This window comes from Watersipora subatra, chromosome 2 (assembly GCF_963576615.1).
Source record: "Watersipora subatra chromosome 2, tzWatSuba1.1, whole genome shotgun sequence".
NCBI lineage: Eukaryota > Metazoa > Bryozoa > Gymnolaemata > Cheilostomatida > Watersiporidae > Watersipora > Watersipora subatra.
The window spans coordinates 45,937,171-45,963,495 of NC_088709.1; the positions used below are offsets into that span (position 1 = coordinate 45,937,171).

At 36.9% G+C, this 26,325-nt stretch overlaps 2 protein-coding genes across 2 annotated transcripts in view; one reads left to right on the forward strand and one right to left on the reverse strand.

Moving 5' to 3' along the window:
* The window catches only part of LOC137387281 (sperm-associated antigen 1-like), a 47,826-nt gene extending 33,003 nt beyond the window's left edge, over nucleotides 1–14,823 (forward strand). The window contains exons 17-24 of the mRNA XM_068073634.1: nucleotides 38–163; nucleotides 661–732; nucleotides 1,215–1,328; nucleotides 5,374–5,861; nucleotides 8,454–8,563; nucleotides 13,268–13,339; nucleotides 13,691–13,786; nucleotides 14,545–14,823. Of these exons, the coding sequence (XP_067929735.1) occupies nucleotides 38–163; nucleotides 661–732; nucleotides 1,215–1,328; nucleotides 5,374–5,861; nucleotides 8,454–8,563; nucleotides 13,268–13,339; nucleotides 13,691–13,786; nucleotides 14,545–14,621 (1,155 nt within the window). The 3' untranslated portion in view covers nucleotides 14,622–14,823. The remainder of the gene's footprint in view (nucleotides 1–37; nucleotides 164–660; nucleotides 733–1,214; nucleotides 1,329–5,373; nucleotides 5,862–8,453; nucleotides 8,564–13,267; nucleotides 13,340–13,690; nucleotides 13,787–14,544) is intronic.
* Nucleotides 14,824–15,120: 297 nt separating this feature from the next.
* Nucleotides 15,121–26,012, reverse strand: LOC137388246 (uncharacterized). Its single transcript, XM_068074745.1, has 5 exons — nucleotides 25,965–26,012; nucleotides 25,668–25,805; nucleotides 24,504–24,577; nucleotides 16,645–16,837; nucleotides 15,121–15,534 (listed from the first exon to the last, which is right to left on the reverse strand). The coding sequence occupies exons 1-5, from the start codon at nucleotides 26,010–26,012 to the stop codon at nucleotides 15,211–15,213; spliced, it is 777 nt and encodes a 258-aa protein (XP_067930846.1). The 3' UTR covers nucleotides 15,121–15,210.
* Nucleotides 26,013–26,325: the final 313 nt, after the last annotated feature.

Sequence of the window (26,325 nt, forward strand, 5' to 3'; positions counted from 1 at the left end):
GCTTATACTTCCCATAATCATTGTGTTATCATTACAGACGGATTACGCGAAGGCCATCAGTTACTATACAGAAGCTATAGACATCTTCTCAGATAGAGTCGCCCCATACAGTAACAGAGCACTGTGTTACTTGAAATCTGATAAACCTGAACTCGCTGTAAAGGTAAGCCTTTCTTCTCTCTGTATTTCTGAGTTAACTCAACTGAACCGAACTCTCGCCTCTCATCTCCCTCTCGCCTCTCATCTCCCTCTCGCCTCTCATCTCCCTCTCGCCTCTCATCTCCCTTTCGCCTCTCATCTCCCTCTCGCCTCTCATCTCCCTTTCGCCTCTCATCTCCCTCTCGCCTCTCATCTCCCTTTCGCCTCTCATCTCCCTCTCCCCTCTCATCTCCCTCTCGCCTCTCATCTCCCTCTCGCCTCTCATCTCCCTCTCACCTCTCATCTCCCTCTCGCCTCCTTTTCCTCTCTTCTCGTCTCTCCTTATCTCTCTTCCCTCCCCCTCCTCTTTTTTCCTACTGTAACATCTACCATTGAAAACCATAGATGTTTGTGAGGTCTAACACATTGAAGTCTATCAGGTTTGAGGTCAATAAGAAACACATTGAGGTCTATTGAAATATATTTTGGTGCACCTGTATCAGATATCTGTTACTCTTGTAGGACTGCGATACAGTCCTTGCTATGGACCCTGGACACATAAAAGCCTTGTTTCGAAGGGCTCAAGCGAATAAGGTATAAGTTAGTTAGTAACTCTCTTCTTGTGGTTATCTTTCACGTTTCAGCTGTGAAACCAAGTACTAGAGCTATTGTATCTGAGTTGGCACTTGCTTGCTGTAGATCTGTTCAGTCTATAAGGTGAAGTGCTTCCATACTAGAACAATCACCCTAACTTAAGTGTCATGATGAGTACACACAGCTCCATCAAAATCTACCTCTCTCTAATGTGCTATTTTTTTAGCTGTCATCGAGCTTCTACCATGACAAAGCTTTTTTATTTGGACCCAAGGCTATGCAACTGAGGCTCAATCATTCCCCAACTTTGTCATTTTGTAGTTGAGTGCCGGACCTAGCACGGCAGTATTTTAGTTAAATTCAGGAAGTAATCTATGTTTCTGTGAGCTGAGTTTATCCTTTTAGCAATTTAAGTGTCTCTATAAGAGCAATCTGTTATTTTTTTGAATGACAAGATTTTATCAGTTTATTCTCTGGTTTAGGAGCTCAGCAAGTACAAAGAGAGTCTCGCAGATCTGGTGAATCTCCTCAAGAAGGAACCAAACAACAAGGCAGCCAGTAAAGAGATGGCCGATGTGAAGCTAGCATACAAAAAGGTTTCCCTCTTTGCTTAGCATCCATATGTAACCTGCATGAAGATGATCCATATACATGTACATAGCTTGTGCCATGCTAGAACGATTGGATATGATTCACTCTTCATCTGAACTATTGATTGCCTCAGGCTAGATTGGATGAACTGCAAGTGTCTTCAGTTTCTTCAGTCTATGGAGTGATTCAAGTGGTTTGTTGCATGTGAGAACAAATCATGCAACAACCTTTGCTTATAAAATGGACTCCTCAATACTGCCGATTGACACTTTCTGCTCATCGTCATACTGAAAACACAAATTTTTAACTATGAAAAGAAATTCTTTAAGTAGTCCCATTACCTTATACGTATATTAAGGTACAGTGCAGAAAAAAAATTGGACAAATGTTCTGCATTGCATGGCAATTCAGCTTTTAACTTTAATACAGTTGAAATTTTTAAAGTTTTTTTTACTGGTATCTCTAAAACTATATATATTTTGATTCCTTATACTTTTAATAATCTAATGAGTTTAATTTTATCATTTTTTTGGTCAATTTAAACACCAATTAAGAAAGCATGTGTACAAGTATCACCAACTGTTGAATTCTTAATAGAAATTTTCACTGATCATAACTTGCTAATATTTTTTAGTGGCCATGCGGATAAGGAAGTTAGTTTTAGTATTTGCTAGGCTAATCCACGGATAATCCACAGATAATTATGGATAATGTGAAATGAGATAGCGAGCAATGCATATCTATTTCCGGCATTGTGGGAGGTACTTCGGCTAATTGCATATCGACATTTTTGTTATTCCGTCATAATCAGTACAACAATCACCAAATTTTACTTTTGAGAAAAGTTTTTGTTGATATCGTATTGCAGAAAATAAATTTGCCCTAGGATGGCGAAGACGAAAAATCACAGTGGTATTGTATTTTGTGGGTGCAATACATTGATTAATACGTCATTTAGAGTGTGCAATCGTAAAAGGGTATCCAATATATAATAAGAACGATGGAATTACAATGTCTGCGTAGCTTTATAGTTCGATGCGCAAGTTTAGAAACTTGCCGTTGCGATCTTCGTGAGTTCAAATCCAGCACAATGCGAGCTTTTCATCTCAAAACTTTAATAGCTGTAGCTGGAACGACAGAATCACAGACGACACACTAACATTGAGATTTATATCTACAGAAGAAGATAGAGGAGTTCGAGCATCGATCCATTGAAAGCCGAGTTAAAATAACCGCAATGATGCTATCAAATAATATGCTATAAATCTGCAAATTTATGAGTAATAAAATGATCTATCAAATGCTGCAAATCTATATATAAAGCTGAAAGTCTGTGTGTTTGTTGTTCTGTGATTCTGTACTTCAGTTTGTCCAGCTATAGCTATTAAAAAATCCAATCTTAGAAGGTTTGATCTCAGAACTTCCCGTTCACCAGGCAGACGTCTTACCAATCAAGCCACGCAAGATTGGTGGATTTATTGGTTCATATATGTCGCTATGTGGGCGAAAATATGCTACCGCTCTCCGTTACGGCGCAACATAATTTTATGCTTGCTCTCACTCATGCTTGCTCACTACTAATAAGAGCCGTGAGAGCAATCATAACTAGCTTACTCAAATTAGCCATTGGCATTGTGCCAGGCTGATAGTAATTGGTAGGCCACTACATTACCTGTCACTGTTTTATAAGCTGGTTTTAGTGCTTGTGCAACGCTGTGCATTCCACTAGTACGTATATATTCAAGAAAAAGGGCCATACCAAACCGTACTTATAATATATGCAGAAACAAAAATATTTGCATCGTTTGCGAGGCCGATTGCATTGTGATTATTGCTTTATTTTGGAATGATTTGGTTGTTCAATAACTTCCATGTCTTCTGACCTCAACTTTTCTTTTAAACTGCTTAACTAGTCGACACTAGTGTCCAAACAATTTATTAGCCAAGCAAAACTTTTACACATTAAATTTCGCACAAATAGTGATAAACCTTTAGCCGCGTGGGCGCTAAGCACAGCTTTTAGTGTAAAAATAGTCGTTCATGCATCATCGTAATTCTAAACTGTTTTCCATATATGTCGAAGTATCAAGACCGCATTAAATAGAAAAATACTATTAGCCTGATACAGTTATTAATTATTTCTATGGTGGTGCATTCAAAGTTTTAACGGAAAAACCTTGTAAACCTTGTAAAACCTTGAAAATACTTGTAGTTGGCAAATGAACTTCGGTGCAAATAGAGACGAATTAAAATTAAGAAGTAATTACTGTTGATGTAACGGAGTCATTATTAGTACAGTTTTGTGGATACTTTTGTACTGGCTACTTGCTGTTATGGGTTCATAAAGATCAAAGAATGTCAAAGTGGCAGTTAAATGAATTTGATGTACAATTAATGGTTGGCACTCTAGTTTTCAACCCTTTTTCTATGGTGACGGTCAAATAGAGGTGGTTTTCAATTAGAGGTCGCGTTCAATTAGAGGTTTTACTGGTTAGATTCCTTAGAGTTAAAGCATTCTATTGATATATAAATATCCATATTATCTGCATGAGAGATGAAAAATATGATGAGATGACAAATTTGGTCTGAATTAGCCTATTAACCCTTTCGTGGGCGAATTTTCAAAACTAAATCAGACTCCCATGGGCGAATTAATTTTCCAAAAAATCAATTTTTTTTAAAAGGTTCATACACTTTTCTGTGTGTTATTATGTGCATATATCTATGTTTAAAGGTGCATATGTATACATGTATATGTCCATAGGCATATATATATATATATATATTATAAACTAATAAAAATGTATAACATAAAATATATGCTTTTCATAATAATTGTCTATTTACGAATGATATTTTCGAAAGCATTCTCCTTTACAAAGGCCCACATCACAGTCTTTGCACCATGTACTTATTCGTGTAACAAAGAGCTCCCACAAAAATGTACTTCCTGGATTGACAGGCTCAAAAAACTTTTCAAAATACTCTACTGGTTGAGCATCTACTGGAGTAAATACTGGGCCTGTCACTGCTATAAACTGCTGAATTGTAGGAGATTTATCTCTGTTTATGTTGGTTATATTCTTCCAGGCACTGGCATCACTCCTACTCACATCCTCATCATTACTGCTATTAGCCTTTTCATCACTGTCACTTCCAGATGTAAAGTCATTACAATCACAATTCAAACCTGATTCACTGTCATCTCTTGCTACTAAATCTAAAAAGTCACTGTCAGCTCTGAATCTCTTAGTAATTTCGGTACTAGTACTTGCTTTATTAGAATAATTTCGGGAGGTTCTTTTAGAAGTCGCCATGACAGTAAACTAAAGTCAAACTCACAAAAAATTCGGTAAATAAAAGCTAAAACCGAAGCAAGAAAAATAAAAGTTGATAAATTATTTAGAACAATTTTCTAATTTTTTTCGAAAATTTATTTATTCATCACTGCTAAAAACAATCGTTTTTTTTTCAACCTTGAAGTCAATTTTTGAGGCTAACTGAAACTACTATATCGTAGCTTGCTATTGGTGAAAAAAGTAAACAAAAAACGGCATTTAGCTAACCAGAAACGGCAACAATAAAATACGTTACCGAAACGACAAAAACGTCGCACTGCCCATTAGCAGCCGTATCGCAAAGCGACAAAAACGTCGCACTGCCCGCGAAAGGGTTAAATAATTTCGTTCTGTTCTGACCAGCTCTGTATGTCTAGCATTTATGTTGAGAATAACTCTATGAAATGAACATTACTCACCCAAAATTTAGGAATAACATGTATGAAATCTTCCCGATTAGTGATTTGATTAGAGAACAGCCAGTTGATTTAATTTAAGTATTTAATCTCTAAAACATACAAAAATGTATTCTAGTTGAGACTTGACGATGTATATCTCTAGTAGCCTGCTGGTTTACTGGTTAAATGAGTTTTGCTTGGAGGTTATTTGAGGTCAAGGAAATCTTTAATAGAAAGTCTGTCATGATTTACATCTCAACCTTTTCCATTATTGCTAACGTCAGATGTTCATTCTGTTAACTTATTCTTTGTAGCATTTGGAGTCCATACAACAGTTATCCGCCGCCAAGAAGTCATTGAGCTCACAGCCAAATGTTGCCACTTCAGCATCAAAGACGTCACAATCGGAAGCAGCAAAAGGATCAAAACCATCACAGCCAAAGGAGGCTAAAGATTCGAGTACCATTAAAGCCAATACAAGAACAAAGGTGAAGTCTCCTCGGTCCATGGCTGGTAAACAGCCAAAGAACGTAGAGTCTGAGGTCTCAAGGGAGTCGACAAAAGTAACAGAAGTAAAGCCAGCCTCGTCGAGCTCTAAGAAGCCTGTAAGGATACATATCGAGGAGGGGAGTGATTCAGATACAGAAAGTTCACCTCGCATCGGTGCATCTTCTTCCGTCCCTACAGCCGCTCCACAGAAACAAGGCAAGAACAAGTCTCGACAGAAAAAGAAGCAGGCAGCAAAAAAAGCCGCTAGTGAGGTCAAAACTAGCCAATCAGAGGTTCCTATTTTATCTGCAAGGTGAGCTTGTCACTAATTAGTAGACACCTTTGAACATGGGAGTCTTTACATCAGTATTTAGGCCCGTACACACTATCACTCAAATCGAAGATTAGCTGTGTGATAGACCACAACGATGGGCTGCTATGACATCATTTTGCGATGGGATGCCTACGTAATCGTTGCTAGCGATGATGCGCATAGACTTTCAGCATGTTGAACTTTGACACCGAAGATCGCAACTGTTACCATCTTGATTGGCTGTTTGTTGACCGCATCAGATCCAATTTCAACAGTTGTGAAGATTGGTGTCAATATATATTCGCAAGCATGGCGAAGAACTACGCTTTTGATGAATTGTATAATCAGATAACTAAAGGATTACAAAAGGACCCACGATATCACCAATGCAATTTCGTAATTTCTAATTGGTTGTTGGTTGGCGGTCACCTACAGCTAAAATCAGCTAATCGTTGCAGTCCATCGTACAGTTAATCATTGGTTTAAGCGATAGTGTGCACGGGCCTTTAACCTTACAACTGATAACATTAATAGCTTTACCTAATTTGTAGTTGATAGGTTTATTGATGCAATGCTTGAGCATCCACTATCCACAGTATTTCAGTGTCAATATACTGTCTGGGTAGTTTGATGTAGCATTATCAAACCTATGATTTCTGTGGCTCAAGACTGGAATGCTGAAAAGTTTTTATTGATGAATTTTCAAAGTATTCCATAGTGCCAGCCAGCAATTGCAACTCATCTGTTGAAGTTGGAGTGTTTTGAGTTAACCAAACTTGTTTCTTAGGGGCAAGTTGTGTAAATCTAATATTAAAATAGTTCTGCAGGAATGTGGTTTATGGTACGTATGTAGATCTCTTCGGAGCACAATCTTAATACAGTCAAACATGGATAACTCGTCCACGGATAGCTCGAACACATGGGTAATTCGAACGGTTTCTTTGGTCCGTTCCCACGTAATGATAAATTGCTATAGATAACTCGAACTCAACACTGTTAATTCGAACTGTTTTTTTGCCCAACGGCTACCGAAACGGTTGTTATCGCTTTAGAAAATCACTTTATTCAAAGCCATAGAGGTAAACCTCATCTTTTCGTAATTCATAAGCGTTGTTATTACCACCATCGGCAAAATAATTTTGTCAACGACTTTTCTAAAGGTTTGGTCAAATTTGATTTATACTGCTATACGATTAATAGCACGGGCTTGCCGGGTCACGCGCGGAAGGATTTTCGCCACGCACATACAAAACAAAAACAGCATGTTGTTTTGTATGTGCGTGGCGAAAATCCTTGAGTGCGTGACCCGGCTAGCCCGTGACGAATAGTTTTCCGACGTTGATTCCGTGTTGAATCAACGTCGGAATGTTGAATGTTTAAAACGTCTTAAAAATTGTTTTTATTAAACGTATACGTTGTCTGAGCTACAAAAACTATTCATCGTTTGACCTAAACACAGAATACGTGTGTACATTTAATAAGTATACATTCAAAAAGCGTGAGTGATATACAATGTACCGTTAAACCTCGTAAAACTTTTAATTGAACTGCCTCGGAGTGTTGCTCTTAACGAATCCCAGGTAAAGTAAGGGATTTTTCTTTGGTAACTTTTTCTTGAAGTTGCATAAACTTCAAGAAGAATCGGCAAAATTGATCGTGGGCAAAACGCTCAAAAAAAAAAGATGTCTTTTCTTTTGAGCATTTCAACAACGATCAAGTTTTGCCAATGTCAATCTAAAAAAAACGTCCTGGCAATAACATCACCTCAAACAACAAACCAATCTCAAGTGATAGAAAAATCTCTATACTTTTTGATAAAAACGTTTTAAACTTTACATTAGAAGCATTTAATTTGAAACAAGCCATTTGTGCTTTTGATTTATATTATAGTTTGTATATGTACATGTATCTACTAATAAATAAGTAAATACATGGACTTGTGACAGTGCTCTGATAACTTGAACGCTCTGATAATTCAAACACTTTTGCTCGGTCCCGTGAAGTTCGAGTTATCTATGTTTGACTGTATATAAATCTCAACGTTTGTGTGTGTGGGTGTGAGATTCGATTTGCCCAGCTTTAGCTATTAAAATCTTGGAAGGAAAAATCTATATCGCAGGGGATTTGATCGCATAACCTCCCGTTTCCCAGACGATACGCTAAATCATTGAGCTACATGAGATTGATGGGTTCATTGGGTTATATACGTCGCTGTGGAGGTGAAAGTATGCATTACTCTCATTAATATGTTTACTAGCCTACTCAAATTAGCCATTGGCAATGTGCCAGGCTAATGGCAAGTGGCAGGCAACCACATTACCTGTCACTGTTTATAAGCTGGTTTTTAATACCCAGGCATTCGGCTAGTTAATATATAACTTAGGAATTTAGTCTGGTTTAATTGGATAAAACAGGTGTAAGATTTCATATTGATGTGTAGTGAAGAATGGCAAGTTGTTTCATTGCACATCAATGAAGTTAGCTCAGAGTTGCTCACATATATCACAGGCATAACCTATTTTCTCGTTAGATGTACATGTCTACATATCTGTGTCTTTTCCACTACCCCTATTCAGCTGCCTTTGCTTATAGCCCAACGCCCTATGAGTTCACACAAGCGTGGACTTCTATGAGGCATATCAAAGACACAGCCGCGTATGCTCAGCTCCTTCGCCAAATTCCACCATCGAGTCTTGGTTCAGGTTTGTAAAGCTCATTGTCATCTGCCAAATCAGCCTTATCAGTAGTGCCATCTCTTACGTATTTCATATTGGCACTGGAGTTGTCTCCTCTTTTCTCTATTGCATAAATGGTAATAGAGTGTGCGCTAGTAAAGCCATGGTAACAGCGGTATATATGCCTTTGAAGCTTACTTGTATGTAGTACAAGTGAGGTTCTTATTATAACTTATCTGAATAGGTCATGGGCCTTCTATGAACAGATGGTCATTAGTGATTATGAAAGTACGAGTTGCCTTCTTTTTTATTTTAACAGCATGAAAAGAGTACATAACTTTGCATCACCTAGTAGTTTTTAATCATTGTTTATCATTATTGCCCTTGTTTGAACTAAAAACAAGTTATATTCTAAAACGCTAGCAAGGCTAGCATCGCTCAACCTTCATTAACTAGTTCTCTTGTCGATGAACACATGTATATGTTCTTAAAACTTACTATAAATGATAAGTCCAACCACTAAACTCACTATAAATGATAAGTTCAACTGCTCAAATTACCGACTGTATGCCTAAATATTATGAGCTGTATGAACTCAGGTTTAGTGGACAATATAAAACTGGTGGGAATTATGTTAAAAGATAGTTGGTTACCTCATATAAATCATTTTAAAAACGTCGTCATGTAGTATCTATCTCTGTAGCTAGTTGTTGACTAGTATAGCACTCCTTGCTGAAAATTCTCGTCCTGAATCATTTATCTGTATAGCCACAGCTTAACTGTAAGTTAGAACTAGCCAGGCAAAACTCAGTTGGCTCCAGCTGATGTGAATTCAGATTAGCTCGTGTCAAGTTAATAAAAACTGCCTTATTCATTGACATAATGATAACACCAAGCATAAGGCGCAAAACAAATACTTACATTTGTTTATTTACATAGGTAATCCCAGCTAAGTGTCACATTGTACATGTAGATGGTAGGTATTACCTGCTTATAGACCTATGTTAGGCCTGAAGTATAGCAGCGGATAGTGAAGGTATAAGGAAGAATATAAATGAAGTACTTACTACACGCTGCCTTTCCAAAGATGTAGTCAAGTTTCTTTGTCTGTATTGATGTAGGTGGATGAATATACGACATATATCACGCATCATGTGAACAATGCAATTTCTTCTGCTCACAAGAGTTTTATACCTGCTGAATATTTACTGACCTGACTGACCTGAGTCATCTCTATACTGTTTGTTTTCATAGGCTTTTATCTTATCCAATCATGCGTGTCCTTAACATTAATTATTTGCTCAATTAATATTTTTGTAGCATAATTAGAATCAGCTTTTCTTTCAATAGTAGTTGTTTTTTTGTTTAATGAAATTGGGTTATTTTTAGAGCGATTTTTCTATGTCTCCTATCATAGATTTGAAAGCATTTCATTTGTAGACATTCTAATTCTAAAAGTTGGTGGGAAGATTGCCCTGTGGCTACTTAGTCTAGATTATAAACAGAATTCACTAGGCATTACAGCAATATTCTTTTCACATCTTGTTTCCTCAACAGTCGTCTCTTCTTAGTTGAGCTATGAAATGATAATGTGGGACCAGCTAACTATTATACAGTCAAACATGGATAACTCGCTCACGGATAGCTCGACTACATGGTTAACTCGAACGGTTTCTTTGGTTCGTTCCCGCATAATGATAAATTGGCTATAGATAACTCGACCTCAACTCTGTTAACTCGAACAGTTTTTTGCTCAACGGCTACCAAGACGGTTGTTATCGCTTTAGAAAATCACTTTATTCCAAGTCATAGAGGTAAACCTCAACTTTTCGTAAAGCATAGGCGTCGTTATTACCACCGTCGTCGAAATATTTTTGTCAACGACTTTTCTAAAGGTTTGGTGAATTTTGATTTTTACCAAACATCTGCTTAGCGATCGCCTTTCGGAAGCTTGGAAAAGTGAGGTGACCTTCGCATAAACTTAAAGAAAAATCGGCAAAATTGATCTCGGTTAAAACGCTCAAAAGAAAAAGATGTCTTTTCTTCTGAGCATTTCAACAACGATTAAGTTTTGCCAATTTTAATCTAAAAAACGTCCTGGCAATAACATCACCTCAAACAACAAAACAATCTCAAGTGATAGAAAAATCTCCTATACTTTTTGATAAAAAAGTTTTAAACTTTACATTAGAAGCATTTAATTTGAAACAAGCCATTTATGCTTTTGATTTCTATTATAGTTTGTATATGTGCATGTATCTACTAATAAATAATAAATACATAGACTTGTGACAGTGCTCTGATAACTTGAACGCTCTGATAACTCGAACACTTTTGCTCGGTCCCGTGAAGTTTGAGTTATCCATGTTTGATTGTACGTGGGTCGGAAGCCGCAGTTGACAGGCATTATATAGGGTTTGAACTCGCAGCACTCGGCCTCACAGCCCGGCACGTCACCATCTGTGCCAATCAGACACCCATTAGTGTTTCAGAATAATAGTACGCATAGTTTTCACACCTGACGATCTGGTATGGCATGCGGGACTGCCAGGGTACCAGTAGTTATAATACTACTATGTGATGCAGAGAGTTGTCTGCTCTATCAGTAGTTATAATACAGTCAAACATGGATAACTCGAACTTCAAGGGACCGAGCAAAAGTGTTCGAATTATCAGAGCATTCAAGTTATCAGAGCACTGTCACAAGTCCATATATTTACTTATTTATTAGTAGATACATGTACATATACAAACTATAATATAAATCAAAAGCACAAATGGCTTGTTTCAAATTAAATGCTTCTAATGTAAAGTTTAAAACGTTTTCATGAAAAAGTATAGAGATTTTTCTATCACTTGAGATTGGTTTGTTGTTTTAGGTGATGTTATTGCCAGGACGTTTTTCAGATTGACATTGGCAAAACTTGATCGTTGTTGAAATGCTCAAAAGAAAAGACATTTTTTTCTTTTGGGGTTTTACCCACGATCAATTTTGCCGTTTTTTCTTGAAGTTTATGCAGATTACCTTACTTTACCTGGGATTCGTTAAGAGCAACACTCCGAGGCAGTTCAATTAGAAGTTTTACGAGGTTTTACGGTACATTCTATATCACTCACGCTTTTTTAATAGATACTTATTGAATGTACACACGTATTCTGTGTTTAGGTCAAACGATGAATAGTTTTTTGTAGCTCAGACAACGTATACGTTTAATTACAACACTTTTTAAGACGTTTTAAACATTCAACATTCCGACGTTGATTCAACACGGAATCAACGTCGGAAAACTATTCATCACGGGCCAGCCGAGTCACGCACTAAAGGATTTTCGCCACGCACATACAAAACAACATGCGATTTTTGTTTTGTATGTGCGTGGCGAAAATTCTTGCGCGTGTGACCCGGCTAGCCCGTGCTATTCATCGTATAGCAGTATAAATCAAATTTCACCGAACTTTCAGAAAAGTCGTTGACAAAAATATTTTGCCGATGGTGGTAATAACGACGCTTATGAATTACGAAAAGATGAAGTTTACCTCTATGGCTTTGAATAAAGTGATTTTCTAAAGCGAAAACAACCGTTTCGGTAGCTGTTGGGCAAAAAAACAGTTCGAATTAACAGTGTTGAGTTCGAGTTATCTATAGCAATTTATCATTACGTGGGAACGGACCAAAGGAAATGTTCGAATTAACCATGTGTTCGAGCTATCCGTGGACGAGTTATCCATGTTTGACTGTACTACTATGTGATGCAGAGAGTTGCCTGCTCTATTCATATCATTAAATTAAATAAGAAGGCAAGTCGTATTTTCATTATCTCTTGTGGCAATATACTGTTAGAAGGTATTTGACCCATTCACCTTGCGACATAGGTTTGCTAAAAGGTCATTCGACGAACAAGTGATGAGAGTCTATAATGTGAGCATTCCTTTTGTTCAGTAGTTGGATTCTGTTGATGATCATTCAGACACAGGTTCATATAAGTTATACTGAGATCTGGCCTGTACTACATGCATACTTTCGTTATCTGTAGTTATTAGTTATCTGTAGTTATTAGTTATCTGTAGTTATTAGTTATCTGTAGTTATTAGTTATCTGTAGTTATTAGTTATCTGTAGTTATTAGTATCAAATCCCTTTTCACCTCCGTTATCATTTTTGTTTTTCCGCTCCGTAAATGAGATCCCTGATTTATTTCAAGTAGTTTTTTTTAGTTGCATGCTAATAAAGGAACATAGCTAGGTAATTGGTTACTGCAGTTTGATTGCTATTGAGAGTTTTCGATCAACTGATATTTAGTAATCTAAGACGAGGTTAAATCTAAAGTCGAGTGACAATAAAGGTCTCACCACTATCATTCATTTATTCATATGAATGCCAACTTATTTTGTGACTGAAATCAACAGCAAATGGAAAGAACGCTATTTACTTTGAATCAATTTCATGAATGTGTGACTTTTATCTCCGTCATTACTGTTTTAATGTAAGCAGCCAATAATAAGGTGTGTTTGTCCGGCTGGTAGTAATGCGTGTGATAAGAATCCACATTTAGCAATGGAGTCAACTGGCCATGCAAGACAGAGCTCCAAACACCAGTAATTCAACTTCATTCACCAATAGCTCCATATCATTGCCATCATCTGTTCTGGGCCTTCCATGCACAATTTGATAGGAGTGTTGAGAACTGACATGCATGAATTTACTGTATTTTGTGTTGTCTATAATTTATAGTTATCAGTAACAAGTTGGAGGCTGACATGTTAGAAATTCTAGTTATATGCATGGACAATCACTTTACTACAGGTGAGTTGTCTTCCCTTTTTGACTGTCTTCCGCAACAGAAGTCAGCTTGTAAGCAGTAGCTGTTATTATTGTTTTTTGTATGTGTAACATGAAGGAAGACGGGATTTACTTGTGTGACCTTGGCATCCTGAGTCAAATTTTACATTGGTCAATTGTAAATTATTTTTGACAAATGTCATCCTATGACATCTGGTTGTTCTGCTGCTGAGGTGTTGGACTATACAATATTGTTGGGTGTTAATAGGTCTGCCGTAGATCCTTGTTTTGATGTCTAAAATAGCTGACCATTTTAGTTGTATCCAAGTTACACATTGATGCCATCATATAGTGAATTATCCATGCTGTTGGTAGATGAACTGGAAACGGTAGAGCAGTACCTCAAGTCTCTGTCGTCTGTTCCACGGCTTGCCATGGTCAGCATGTTGGTGTCTCAGAACTGCAAGTCAGGTTAGTCCAACTTTCATTAATTGTCGTTTCTCTTTCACTTTTCTCGCTGCCATCCGTCTGCACTCTACCTCGCTTTAGTGTCAGAACTTAATCTCTTCTGCTTAGTTGGTATGCTCGCGACTAGTCATTTACAAACATGTAGAGTATTGCTTGAGAGTTGAGATCATTTATTATTGATTCCGCATAAACTTTTTATCTCATCAGAGTGAAAGAGAGACAGCGAGTAAGTCAGCGGCAGAATAATCAGGAGCATGATTAAATTGTTGAGTAGGAATACAGATTTTTGAAGCACTGCAAATGCTGTAAGGGTTTGTGTTTATATGATATATTCAACTGATACACTTTGCTGATGATGTAAAACCTACTTCAACTCAAAATGTGACTTTATATTGGAATAAGGTAGTATCACTACCTAATGCTGCAGGTTTTTATATTCATACAGCTTTTTGTAGGTGCAGTTTAAACCGACTGTTTCTTGTCAGCTTGTCTGTATGTATTAGCATACCTCATACCAGAATTTCAGCTTTATTTACATAAACGTTGAGCGAACAGATATTAGCTCTAGAAATTTATCACTACAGATAGAATATATTATGTTGTCTACAAGCTCATAAACAAGCAAAAAAAAGTTATTAATTGTCTAAGTAATGACATGTATGCAGAGAGTGCTGATGTCTGGATTGCAGGCTTGCTGCATGTACTCGAGTTTCTTGCATGCACTTGGTATATAATCTTTATTTCTCGATCTACTCTTTTAGCCCTTGAGAGTCTCTTCAAAAAGGTGGAAGTCATCTCCTCTCAGGTGGATAAACTGCGAATAGCCTTTGGTTTCTGATCTCTAACCAAAGGCTGGATGTAGCTTTGGTTTCTCACTTCCAATTACAGGTCATAGCCTTTGGTTTTGCAATAACTTAATCTTCTCTAATTTATATTTTGTATGCTTGTGTAAATCCATATCTAAGTTTTTTCAAATACACCATTTTGTATCTCAGATCGAGTTCAGATCACTTGCTTGCACAATAAAGAGCCATGTCACATTCGCCATTGAAATGATTTATAATAGAACCTTTGGCCTTAGCATCTTTCGAATCAAACCATTGCTGAATTGGTTAGAATTCACCAAACATTAAATGGCAACCTCGCATTAGGTTAAAAAGGTTTGTGTTAGATTGACAAAATTTTTGTTTGGACATCCATTGGCAAATAGTAAGCATATGACTTTGGTTAAATAGCACAGAATTTGCAGTCAAGTTTTATTTGCTAATGACATCATTTTTTTAGCGCAAAAACACTGGCATCATGCTGAAAGATACTTATCCATGATAACTCCATTTTTTCAAGGACATTGCCTATGAGGGTCTCTGGTACATAGTCCAGCCTTTGCAATTTAAACGGTAGACAACTCCATTAAAATGTGACCAAGCCTATTTAGTCCTTGGATAGTATTTGTAGATGTCAGTTTTTCCTATTATACTCTCCATTTTTCCCTTTCGTTTTTTCTCCGAGTCAATGCCAAAGTAAGAAAATGTATAACTAGGGGTGAACATCAGATCGAACAAGTGCTTGAGAGGAATATTGCCTTTTTGCGCTTTCTTTAGCACATCTTTCGCTTTCTTCGTCGCTAAAGCCTGGATGTAGGCCTGTCGATGGACTTTGCTGAAGTCCGGTACTGGTCTTCTTTTTGTAAATGCTCGTTTTTTCTCATGTTGGTCAGCCTGTCCGCTCGATGTAGGGGCTCCATTGGTACTCTACAGCGAGTGCATATTGTGGAAAACTCTTAACAGCAAATAGTAATCATAAGTAATGAGTAGCAAGTTGAGTAGTTAGTAATCACCGTTAGGAAAGATAGCAAGCCAAGAATGAGAGTGGTAAGTGCTAGTAGTGAATAGTGAGCACTTGCAGTAAGTACTGTCAGTACGTGGTAAGTGCTAGTAGTGAACAGTGAGCACTATCAGTAAGTATTAAGTGTAGCGAATAGTAAGCACTTGCAGTGAGCAATAAGTACTATCAGCAAGTGTTTGGTGCTAGTCGTGAGCAGTAAGTACTATTAGTGGTTAGTGCTAGTATTGACTAGTAAGCATTTATAATGAACAGACCGCACTATCAGTAAGTGTTCGGTGCTAGTAGTGAGCAGTAATCATTAGTAGTTTAAACCTACACCTCTCTCTACTAACCAAAACATGTTATAAAAAAAGATTCAAGTTTCACCGTGCTGCAACAAATTTAATACAAATATGACTGTCTGTAATTGTGAGAATGTTTAGATTAGCATTTAATAGTTTGAACTGAAGGTGCTTGTGACAGTTTGGAAGCAACAGACAAAGTATAGATTTCCCAGTTGTGTCACCCACCATGCTAAGGGTGGTTGACAGGATTGAGTTGGGCATGCTGTACAAAGTTACAATGTTTTCTTGTTTGCAAGGCAATAAAATCTAAAGTATTATTTAATATGCTTTTACATGGCTCCTTCAATGATGAAGTTCTCATATCATCTAATAATCTTTACCAAATAAGAGCTGCACCTGTCCACCTGAAACTACTGGAAAAATATTGTATGATACTGGATTTGAACTCGCGACATTCGATTTGCTAGACTGCAACAAAAATACCTGTGCCGATCAATTGTTTAGGAATACGTGTTGAAGCTCTAAATAATCAGTTGAGAATAGTTGTACTTATTTACCTGACAGACTCTCACAGCACACTAGACTGCCAGGATATGAGTAAGTCGATAGATAGCTTGTTATATAGTATCTTTCCGATATCAATAGGCAAGTGTTGACTGTAAAGTTGGTTATCAACTATATAAATCAATGATGTGTCAGTACTATTATCAAACATACAATCTAATGAGCTACCTGTTTGATATTCTGCATCTCTATAAAGCTCCGATCATCAATTTTATCTGATATGTAGGAACATCGACTGGCACGATCATTGCTAGTCTCAGAGTCATGGCTGTTGGTCTTGTCTCCTTTTCTCATGCTTTGCCCCCTATATGGTAGTGTATCAGCCACATTGGAATTGTTAGTTATTCTCGTCCTAGCAGCGCTGTAATGACATTGTGTTGGGTCAGCCAAGAGTTGTACACAAGACCGAGATTAATAAGTGCAGTGAATAAGGAGCATGAACAGTCCTATGGGGGTTCCAATCAATCATATTATTAAACGGAAATCACGACTCATTGCTAATAAACTAGTTGCTCACCTTTCACTAGCTGTGGGATTCCTGGAGCTTCGGACTTCTAATTGATCAGCATTTAATTCTGCTGACTCATCTCTCACATGGAGGAGTGAGTGTGGGTATTGTTGCAAGCTGTCAGTTGAGGTGTAGTTACTGAACAGTAATGCCTCCTCATGTGTAGAAGATTCAGCAACTCCCTTGCATACCTCACCACATGTTGCACAGCGGGGCCATCTCACCAGCTTTTCATAACAGAATGGCCGATGCCGAAAAGTGCAGTAACAAAACCTTCAAATATGTAATTTTGAGTAAGACTTGTGTAATATGTTGATCAAGTCAAGCAAAGGGATGTTAATATAGTATGTATAACATTTTATTAGCAATGGTAACTATTAGCAAAATGAAGTTTTTCGTTACATGCCAAAAAAATGAGAAGGCAGAATTCAGGAATTATTAAGTGAGTTGAGCAGACGTGTTTTAAAAGTTGATAATCTGTCACCGTAATCTTGGAGGAGACAGGATAGTGAAATGAATGTTTTAGTAAGTGAGTTCATAATCCGAAACATAGGTTGGTGGGTATAAAATGTTAGTGACACAAAATTTTTTTCGCATCAAAAGCATCTTTTCGGTAGTGTTTTTACTGTCAGCCATACTTCTAGCGGCTAAATATTTTTTCCCAGTGTTATCTTTGTCAGTTTTTCTAATAAAATTTTGTTTCTCTGACATCTGCTATTCATACGTCATATACTACGTTGTACTTTTACTACTTATCACCCTGATAGCCAAATATGTAATGTTTACTCTAACTAATATTCTAGCACATGTTACCTGCATGAATATAAAATTGGAATTTCTGGTTCCTGACATTGGCAAAATTCTATGCAGTCACTTGAGGTGCCTTCATGGATATAATCAGAGTGATTAAATTCTGTTAACACTGAATCACCTGCAAAGAGAAGTCATGTAATGAATGTAAGACACCAACTATAATGTCAAGGATTACGCTATCTTTAGCGGTTTAGCAAGGTTTCTAACATCAGATTTTTTTTGAGTCGCTTGCATTTTATATGTTTGTTGTGCTCAAGAACTATTGTTCAGTTTTAAATTGTGTGCACTTTCTGCCCACAATGGTCGTATTATGTTATAACGAAGCATTCTTTTAATTGTTTTTGTGTATAGCATTTAAAGATGTACCAAGATCACATACAAGTGCTTATGTCCCACTACCTTAGCATATACGCAAAGAGTATGACTTAGACCGCCCATAACTTAGACCTCCCATAACTTAGACCTCCCATAACTTAGACCTCCCATAACTTAGACCTCCCATAACTTAGACCTCCCATAACTTAGACTTCCCATAATTTAGACCTCCAATAACTTAGACCTCCCATAACTTAGACCTCCCATAACTTAGACCTCCCATAACTTAGACCTCCCATAACTTAGACCTCCCATAACTTAGACCTCCCATAACTTAGACCTCCCATGACTTAAACCACCCATCTAATAGAGGTGATTAATTAATGAATGACTGTCAAAAAACAGTTATGAGACCTAAATGACAAGAGAAGACGATAAACAAATTACCATAGAGTTAGCCTTAGCTCTACCTTGAAGTCATGCATGAGGCTGATACATGGGTGATAAAAAATAACTAGAACGATATGTAAGTTCTCTTAGTTACTACCAAAGTTATATTTGGGAGAAAAATGTTTTAGCTTTTAATTGCTATTAACATGGAACCTCAATTTGTGCCAATAAAGTACAGTGATTTATAAAAGTTTAACTTACTATCTGCATGGTTCAGACTGTTCATACAGCCACTGCAGTGTCTCAGCACATCCTTACAAACAGCTAGGCATTGTAGCTAATAGCAAAACAGAGGATAGTGTTTCTGGAAGCCCAAAAACCTAGTCAGGTGATATAGAATGATTTTTAGATTGATCTTTCGATATAGTATAAACTTTTTATTTTGCTGAAAGCCCCTTCCTCTGCTTCATTTAGTCCAATTTGAGTTAAATTGGTTTCATGCATTTAATATGCATGTCTATGGCTGCAGTGAATTTTAATGCATTTTTATGCCAAGGTACTAGTAGCGCCATACTTACTACAGTATAAAAATATATTTGAAGCTGCAGTTACGCATTGCTATCCCTATAACCTGACATTTGTGTGCCTATGCAGTCAAGAGGACATAACTTCAAGAGGTTAAAGAAGAGCTAGAATCCACATTTCTAAAAACCCATTGAAGTACCTGTAAATTAAAAGCTTAGCCTAATTTCCTGAGACGCTAGCAAGTCACAGTTACAAATCTCTGGTATACCGGCTAAAGCGAATTTGCATAAAATATTTAGTTCCGAACCAATTGTAACAAAGCACATTGTTAATATTGATATGCGTATATGATGGCTTGACTGCATGTGGGTTCATTCCCTGAAAATAAGCTAATTAAAACATTTTATCAAAACTGTTATGCAACTTTTCTTATTTTTGGTGAGTTCAGTCACAAAAAAAGCTTCGTTGAAATAAAAGCCTCTACAAGGTGTATTTGGTGAACCTAGCTAGGTTTCAACAGTTGCACTAATGGCTGTTCCACATTGTTGTATGGAGATATCACCAAACCAAAGTACAAATAGAGAGTAAAGCAAGACCACAGGATAAGCATACAATACATATAAACAGCAAGGCTCCAAAAGACACCAAAAGATTTAATAATTAGAAAACGTTAAAAAGCAAATTAAAAATTTCAAAAATCAATCCTAGAACATGAATCAATCGCTCTACAGAAGGGCCACTAAAATGACATTGGAAACAAATCAGATGGTTACATATATAAACATTTGACACCCTCGCCGGACATGACCTAGATACTAGGAGTAAGTCGCAAGCTCCACTCAACGAGTCTACATCACGTGCACCAGCTGACGATTTACGCAATAAAATATCTTCACACACCCGACATAAAGCATTGAACCTACTCCCAGACGCTAGCCTTCCCACATGCTAAACATCTATAAAAGAGAACAGTTCCAATGGCTCAGCCTCTCTTTTTTGAGGGCCTGCTTAGGAGCTCTCCCCTCTGCCTGCTGAGAAGCCTTTATCCCCCCTTGCCTATGGAACCTCATTCTCTTTCATGAGGTGAGCCTTTTCTACTTCACTATCTCAACTGCTGAAACTCTCTACCTATGGACTGACATGACTCTCGTATGACTGTCGAGACTCGCAGCCATACGGGACTGAGCAAAAATATGGACGGCCGTTTGAGTAAGGATGTAACTTTTATTAACTATTCTAATTTTGTGTCATTAATGTTATCATTTAAAATTCAGTTAGTTATGTATTTTAATTGTTTGACTTATTATTAGAAGACAGAAGTAACTTTTACTGGTAAATATCGGTATTGCTTACAATAGCTTAACATTTTCACTAGTACCTGAACTAGTAATAACCAAATTAGTTCACAAAAGCTAAGCAAAAGTCCTCTAACTACATGTAGAATAGATTACAAAGCAAATTCAATGGTGACGTCGTGTGTGGATTTGGATTAGTAATGCATAACATGATTCTTACCGAAACACATATAACAACATATATGTTATCCATATTCGTAATGATCACCGCCTTGTTAGTCATATCAGTTGCGTTTACAAGTATTTCTAACAAATTTATATAAATTTATAATCTATGATTTATAATAAATCTATAAATTGATCTCTAAATTTATAGCACAATTTCGTGTGCCAAAAAATCTAAATAAAGCTACATATTGTTTACTATCTATAACAACCTTCGAATCTCCTTTGTGTTCGCTCTGAGGTACAGGTATTGCCTCTGTGTAATACAATGTTGATTCTAAACTAGGGTATTTATGATGGCTGATGGTGTATGCACTATTTTCATAGTGTTATTGCAGTTAGATGTATGTATTGATTAGTTTTCAAGCGATAACAAACTTTTGTGAGTGCACAACTCCTGCAAAACTTGGTAGAGTTTTATTTAACACGAACATAGTTAACTCACCTGTTCTGTGGCTGTCTATTTTTACACTAGCAAGTTCTTCCTTCTACAAATATACAGAAACTATTTTCAGGTGTAATTATTTATTGTTATTTTTATTTATATTTATATAAATCTGAGTGTTTGTCTGTCGTCTGTCTGTCCAGTTATAGCTATAAAGCTGTAGTAAGGTAAAATATATACCACTGAAGATTTGAACTCACATCATTTAAAATGCAAGTCTACTAAAAAGCGCATGTAACCACTAGACCAGGGGTCTGCAACCGTTTCCACTCGAAGAGCCATTTGGACCAGTTTTTCGCATGAAAGAACGCAATGGGAGCCACAAACCACCTTTGATAGTTTAAATTAATAAAAAGATAAATAGATAAATACCACATGCAACGTTTTTGTTTAGCCTTTAATGCTTTTATACCATGTTTACACCATAAAATGAAAAGGTGTGGCATGTATAATGATTTAATTGCTGAGAAAACTAAATTACACTTTTGCAAAGAACAATAAAGTAGCTAATAATAATTTGAACGTAACGTGAAAATATTACGTTGTTTGTAAGGTTACTTTCAAGAAAAATTGCTACTTCATGTTTAATTCAGTTCTTTTAACAAAACGCCACAGAATCAGGCATATCTCTGATTTTGCACAATTTCTGTCTTATTTGTAAAGTCCGTCAACAGTTGCTCAGAAATCTTAACAAATGATTCTTTTATATATTCTCCATTGGTGAATGGCTTTCCATGCCGGACTATTTTTTGAGCGGCCGCAAAACCAACATATTTAGTTGAATTTGCGGACTTCACCCACTTCTTGGAATGATTTTTGCCCAAATTAGCCTTATGCATCAGTTCCGAAACGATCGTTTTTCTTTCATCTCCCGCTGGACATTTTTTAGCAAAGGCTGCGTGTTTATTCTGAAAGTGTCTTGCAACATTTGACTTTTTGTCATTTGCAAATTTCTCATTACATATTAAGAAAACTGGTGAACCAGTATCATCCGCAGTGAAAACAAACTAATCAGCCCACTTAAGGATTAAATGTTCTATTTTCCTCTGTCACTTTTCTTTTCTTTTTTTAGTATTCGTCCTAGTTTGCCTACCTGGGGTAAAAAAATCCAGAAGTGGCGTGTCAGCTGGTGTAATTTTGGTGGATTTATTGGTGCATAAATAATGGCGCATAACAAGCGACAATGTTTGATTTATTACCATAGTTGCAATTTTTTAAACTATATTAAAAAGTTTAGTGATAAAACTTTTATGTTTTTATGATTTAATTTGGCATACGATAGAAAAAAGATAAAAAAAAATCCTCAGTCAGAGGGAGTCGCAGCGAGGGGATGAGAAAGCCGTATGCGGCTCCGGAGCCGCGGGCTGCTGACCCCTGCACTAGACTAAGCCATTCGTTAATTTCTAAACTCTTTATCTTTCCGTATTCCAAGTGCACATGCTAAAAATGTACTTGTTATTATCAATCAATTTAACGCTTGCGTTTTTTTCTTTAAAAAATTTTTCAAACATTTTTTTATCTTTACTCATTACCTGTTTTTTAATTTGTAATTTTCAAATGTGCTATTTTAATTTCAAATGTGCCGTTACACTCCTATTTCCAGTTTTTCCTAAAGTTCGCTCACTAAATCTGTATAGGCTGAATACTTTTCACATGGACAACTGTACTATCTCGACTAGGAATAGCCTCTACATTCTCTCCATTCGATCAGACAAAGACAGTCCAATAGGCCATTCTTATGTTTATACCGGTGTCGAGAGGTACCAGTATCATCGTATTCAAAGTTTTGATTGATAGATTCTGCTGCAACTCTGTATGCACTATTTGCTATTATTAATTCAACATATTCAGGATTTTTATTTTGTTTTCTCAGTTCAAATTATCTGTATTATTCCCAAATCATTTTTCATTGCAATCATAGCAAAACAGATTATATTTAGCCATCACTTGCTAATTATTTCACATTTACAGTTAAATACCTTTACAGTTGTTCCCATGATATAACATTTTAAAGTTAGAATAGTAGCTGTTGTTATACATTAGATAAAAATCAATTTTTTGTGTAAAGCCTCTTTTATTACCCGGCATTCAGTAATTATTATATATTTGTTTCAGTACTACAAAATGTTTAAAAGCTATTTGTAAATTTTTAAAGTTTGCAAAAACTAAAATCTATTATAATTTGTTTAATTTAACAAATGTACGTTTACAAAATTTCAAAATTACAAATTTCAAAATCTTGGATATTTTAATGAAACAAATATGAAAAATGGAAAATTCCAAAATTTTATTAAAGTAATCAGTGAGTAGGGATTTAAAGTAATTTGCTGAGAAAAGGGGCCTACCTGATGTAAGGGGTGACTGTATGCACCCCCTACCTGATGTGAGGGGTGACTGTATGCACCCCCTACCTGATGTGAGGGGTGACTATAGTCCATCAGTGAAGAGCAACCAGCTTGACTTGCACAGTAGGAGGAGCAAGCAGGAGTGTTGAAATGGTAACTGTTCATGACCGTAAGCTCTTTCGACACACTTTTTTTTCCTTCTGCTAATGAGCACAGTTGCTGGATTTTATCATTTCTTATCTGCAGTTGACTCCTTCTCTTTTCCACAGGTTGAGTCGTTTTGATTCTGCTAGGCAGCGTGGTGTGTGTGTCATTCCACCAATCATGTGATGCAGGCAAAACTCTGCACGAAAATAACATTGTCATTCAGCCCTATCTAAACTTTCTTAACGCTAGTTCTGTTTGCTAAACTTTGTAGTTTCCTTAGCCTTTCTGCACATTACTCTAAAGATCATATGTGAGATCAATGAAGTAACGATTTTAGTTATGAGAGTTCATAATAGGATTCGGTTTATTCCGTTACAGAAAATAGATATGAAAGTTTGGGTCAATTTTTTAATTTTGTACATTCACCTTGCTGCCACCCGAGAAGGGAAAACCCAACAAATAGCTAGAAAAACTTGAATCTGTATACAGAATTCAGAGCTATATCAATTGACCAATCCATCAATCAATGAATCAATCAATCTAGCTTCCCAATGAACCTTTTTCATAGAACTGTAGACCTTGTCCTGTCAATTTCTGCTTTTGCTTTTTAGTTAATGCCAAATGTCATCAATTCTAGCCATATTTTGGTAGCTATTTGATTTTTTATCTATATTAGTACGCCGGCAGTCACGTGCGCCGTGAGAGGCCGACATGTGTAATCAGTGCGTACACAATTCTCCCATAGTACCGCTCTGTGATTTACTGGCGTAGTTGGTAGCGCACTTGGCTGCAAGTCAGTTGCTTGAGTTCAATTCTCGTGCAATGCATTTTTTTAATGCTTTAACTGAGGCTACAGACAGATGGACAGGCGGACAAAAGGACAGACGGACATGCTATAGTAAAGATTTTCTTGCAATCACTTTCTATGTCTACCTTTATAGGCATCAAGAGGTAACCTTTAGTTTTTTGCTATTTGTAGTTTTTCTTCCTATAGTTGTGACTATTTTCAATAAACTTACGTTGCTCTTATAGGTGTTTTCAACTTGGGTTGGTGAAATGTCTGTGCCATTCTGTTCTTCTCGGTCCGCATGGCCTAAAACCACAAACTGTATCTGCGGTGTTTGCTAACACTATAGTGGCAGTTGACTAGCAGAGTATGAGTAATAAGCTTCCATACAGGGATATCCTAAATACAAACTCCCATATGGTGCTGCATGACGGTGTCTCTCTCATTCTGTCGGGATTCAGTGTTGCTGGTTGAAAGCAGAACACCTATGCGACGCTTCATCTCTGAGCCATGGAAATGGCCGTAGTGACCAATAGCATCGCGCTTGTGCACGGGCATAGGTCTTGCGTTCTTGTTACTCCACATGCAGAAATTTTTGTTGTTGAAATGCTCTAATCTATCTGTTTTCACTTAAAACCGAAAATGGCAGAAGAGAAAGCTGTGTAGACCAACCCCAAAATGGCCAAACATTCCTTAACTACCTGAAAGAGCTTACAGAGTCTTAGGTAGTAAAAGGAAGTAACAGCTTTTTTTCTAATCTTCCAGTTTCTTTTGTCCTTGACCTCCAGACCTGCCAACCCAAGAGTGGGGCAATGCGTGAGATTCGGTTTTGGGGCAATTGATGTATCAATGATAGTATATATAAAATTGTGGAAATTGGGGCAAAAATCTCACGCATTTCTCACGCATTTTCATTTTTTCGTTGGGTTGATTGCGTGAGTCTCACGCCCAATGCGTGAGAGTTTGCAGGTATGTTGACCTCTTAAAGTGAGTGACCTGCTATAAACTATAGCACCTATGGAAAAATATATGTTTGTCAGGCAACATAATGCTTCCTGGTGCCCAGGTGCCTCTACCCTATCGCTGTATGGAAACTGTAATTATAAAACCACCTGGCGATACTTGACAATAGAATGAGTGCAGATCTAACGAAACATGAGTCACACTATACAAGGTTTAGACAATAATTAGAGCTAACGTAATGCAAGTACAAAAGAACACATACCTACAGAAGCAAAGCAAAACTAAGTAAACAATTGAAAACTGATTATAAAACGCGGCTATGCATACATGTCGGTAACCTAATGTAAACTTCTTTTACAAAGTTATTCGTGAGAGCCATAAATTTTTAGGCTCTTTAATCCATGGATTTTATGACAATCCCTATTATTCTTACCTTTCTTAGCTGTTTCACTGCATTCAGTTTCATGGCCAGCTCTGCAAGACTCAAATGTTTTAAGTTCTCTTCTGAGTTCTTTTGACCCTGCTGAACTTCAAACTTGTTGATGAGAGGTAGAGAAGTAGTCTGCACCCCCTACAGTCAAAACAGACAGCGTATGGAAACTAGGCTAGGAAAGCACAAATATGAGCTATAGAAAGGCTAGAGAATTTCACCTAAAACATGTTTGTTAGGAATATTACAACTAAAATACAATGGATTTAATTTATTTTTACTATTGATGGTCTCACATACCTCCAGGAAATCTCCTCTCTGCATGTCGTATCCTGATGCTTGGTTCATTTAGCTCATTTGTTGCACCTCAGCATTCCATCAATAAGAGGTCTGAAAGTAGTGAAGTTGTCACGGCGACAGAAATCATAGCTGGTCATCAGTGAGAGTCACTGACAACCCTCTGTAAAGATAGAGATCAGAATGCAGCTACTGAAAGCTTATAATATAAGCAGTGTATAATAGCAAAAGCATTCCCAGTAGCAAGTGTGTTAAAATTGTCAGTGTCTAGCAAATTCTACTGAAGTTTGAACCAAACCGCATGCTTGGGGTATTGGTAAGCATAAGAGTGTGTGAGAGAGCAAGAGAGAAAGTTTGTATGTGA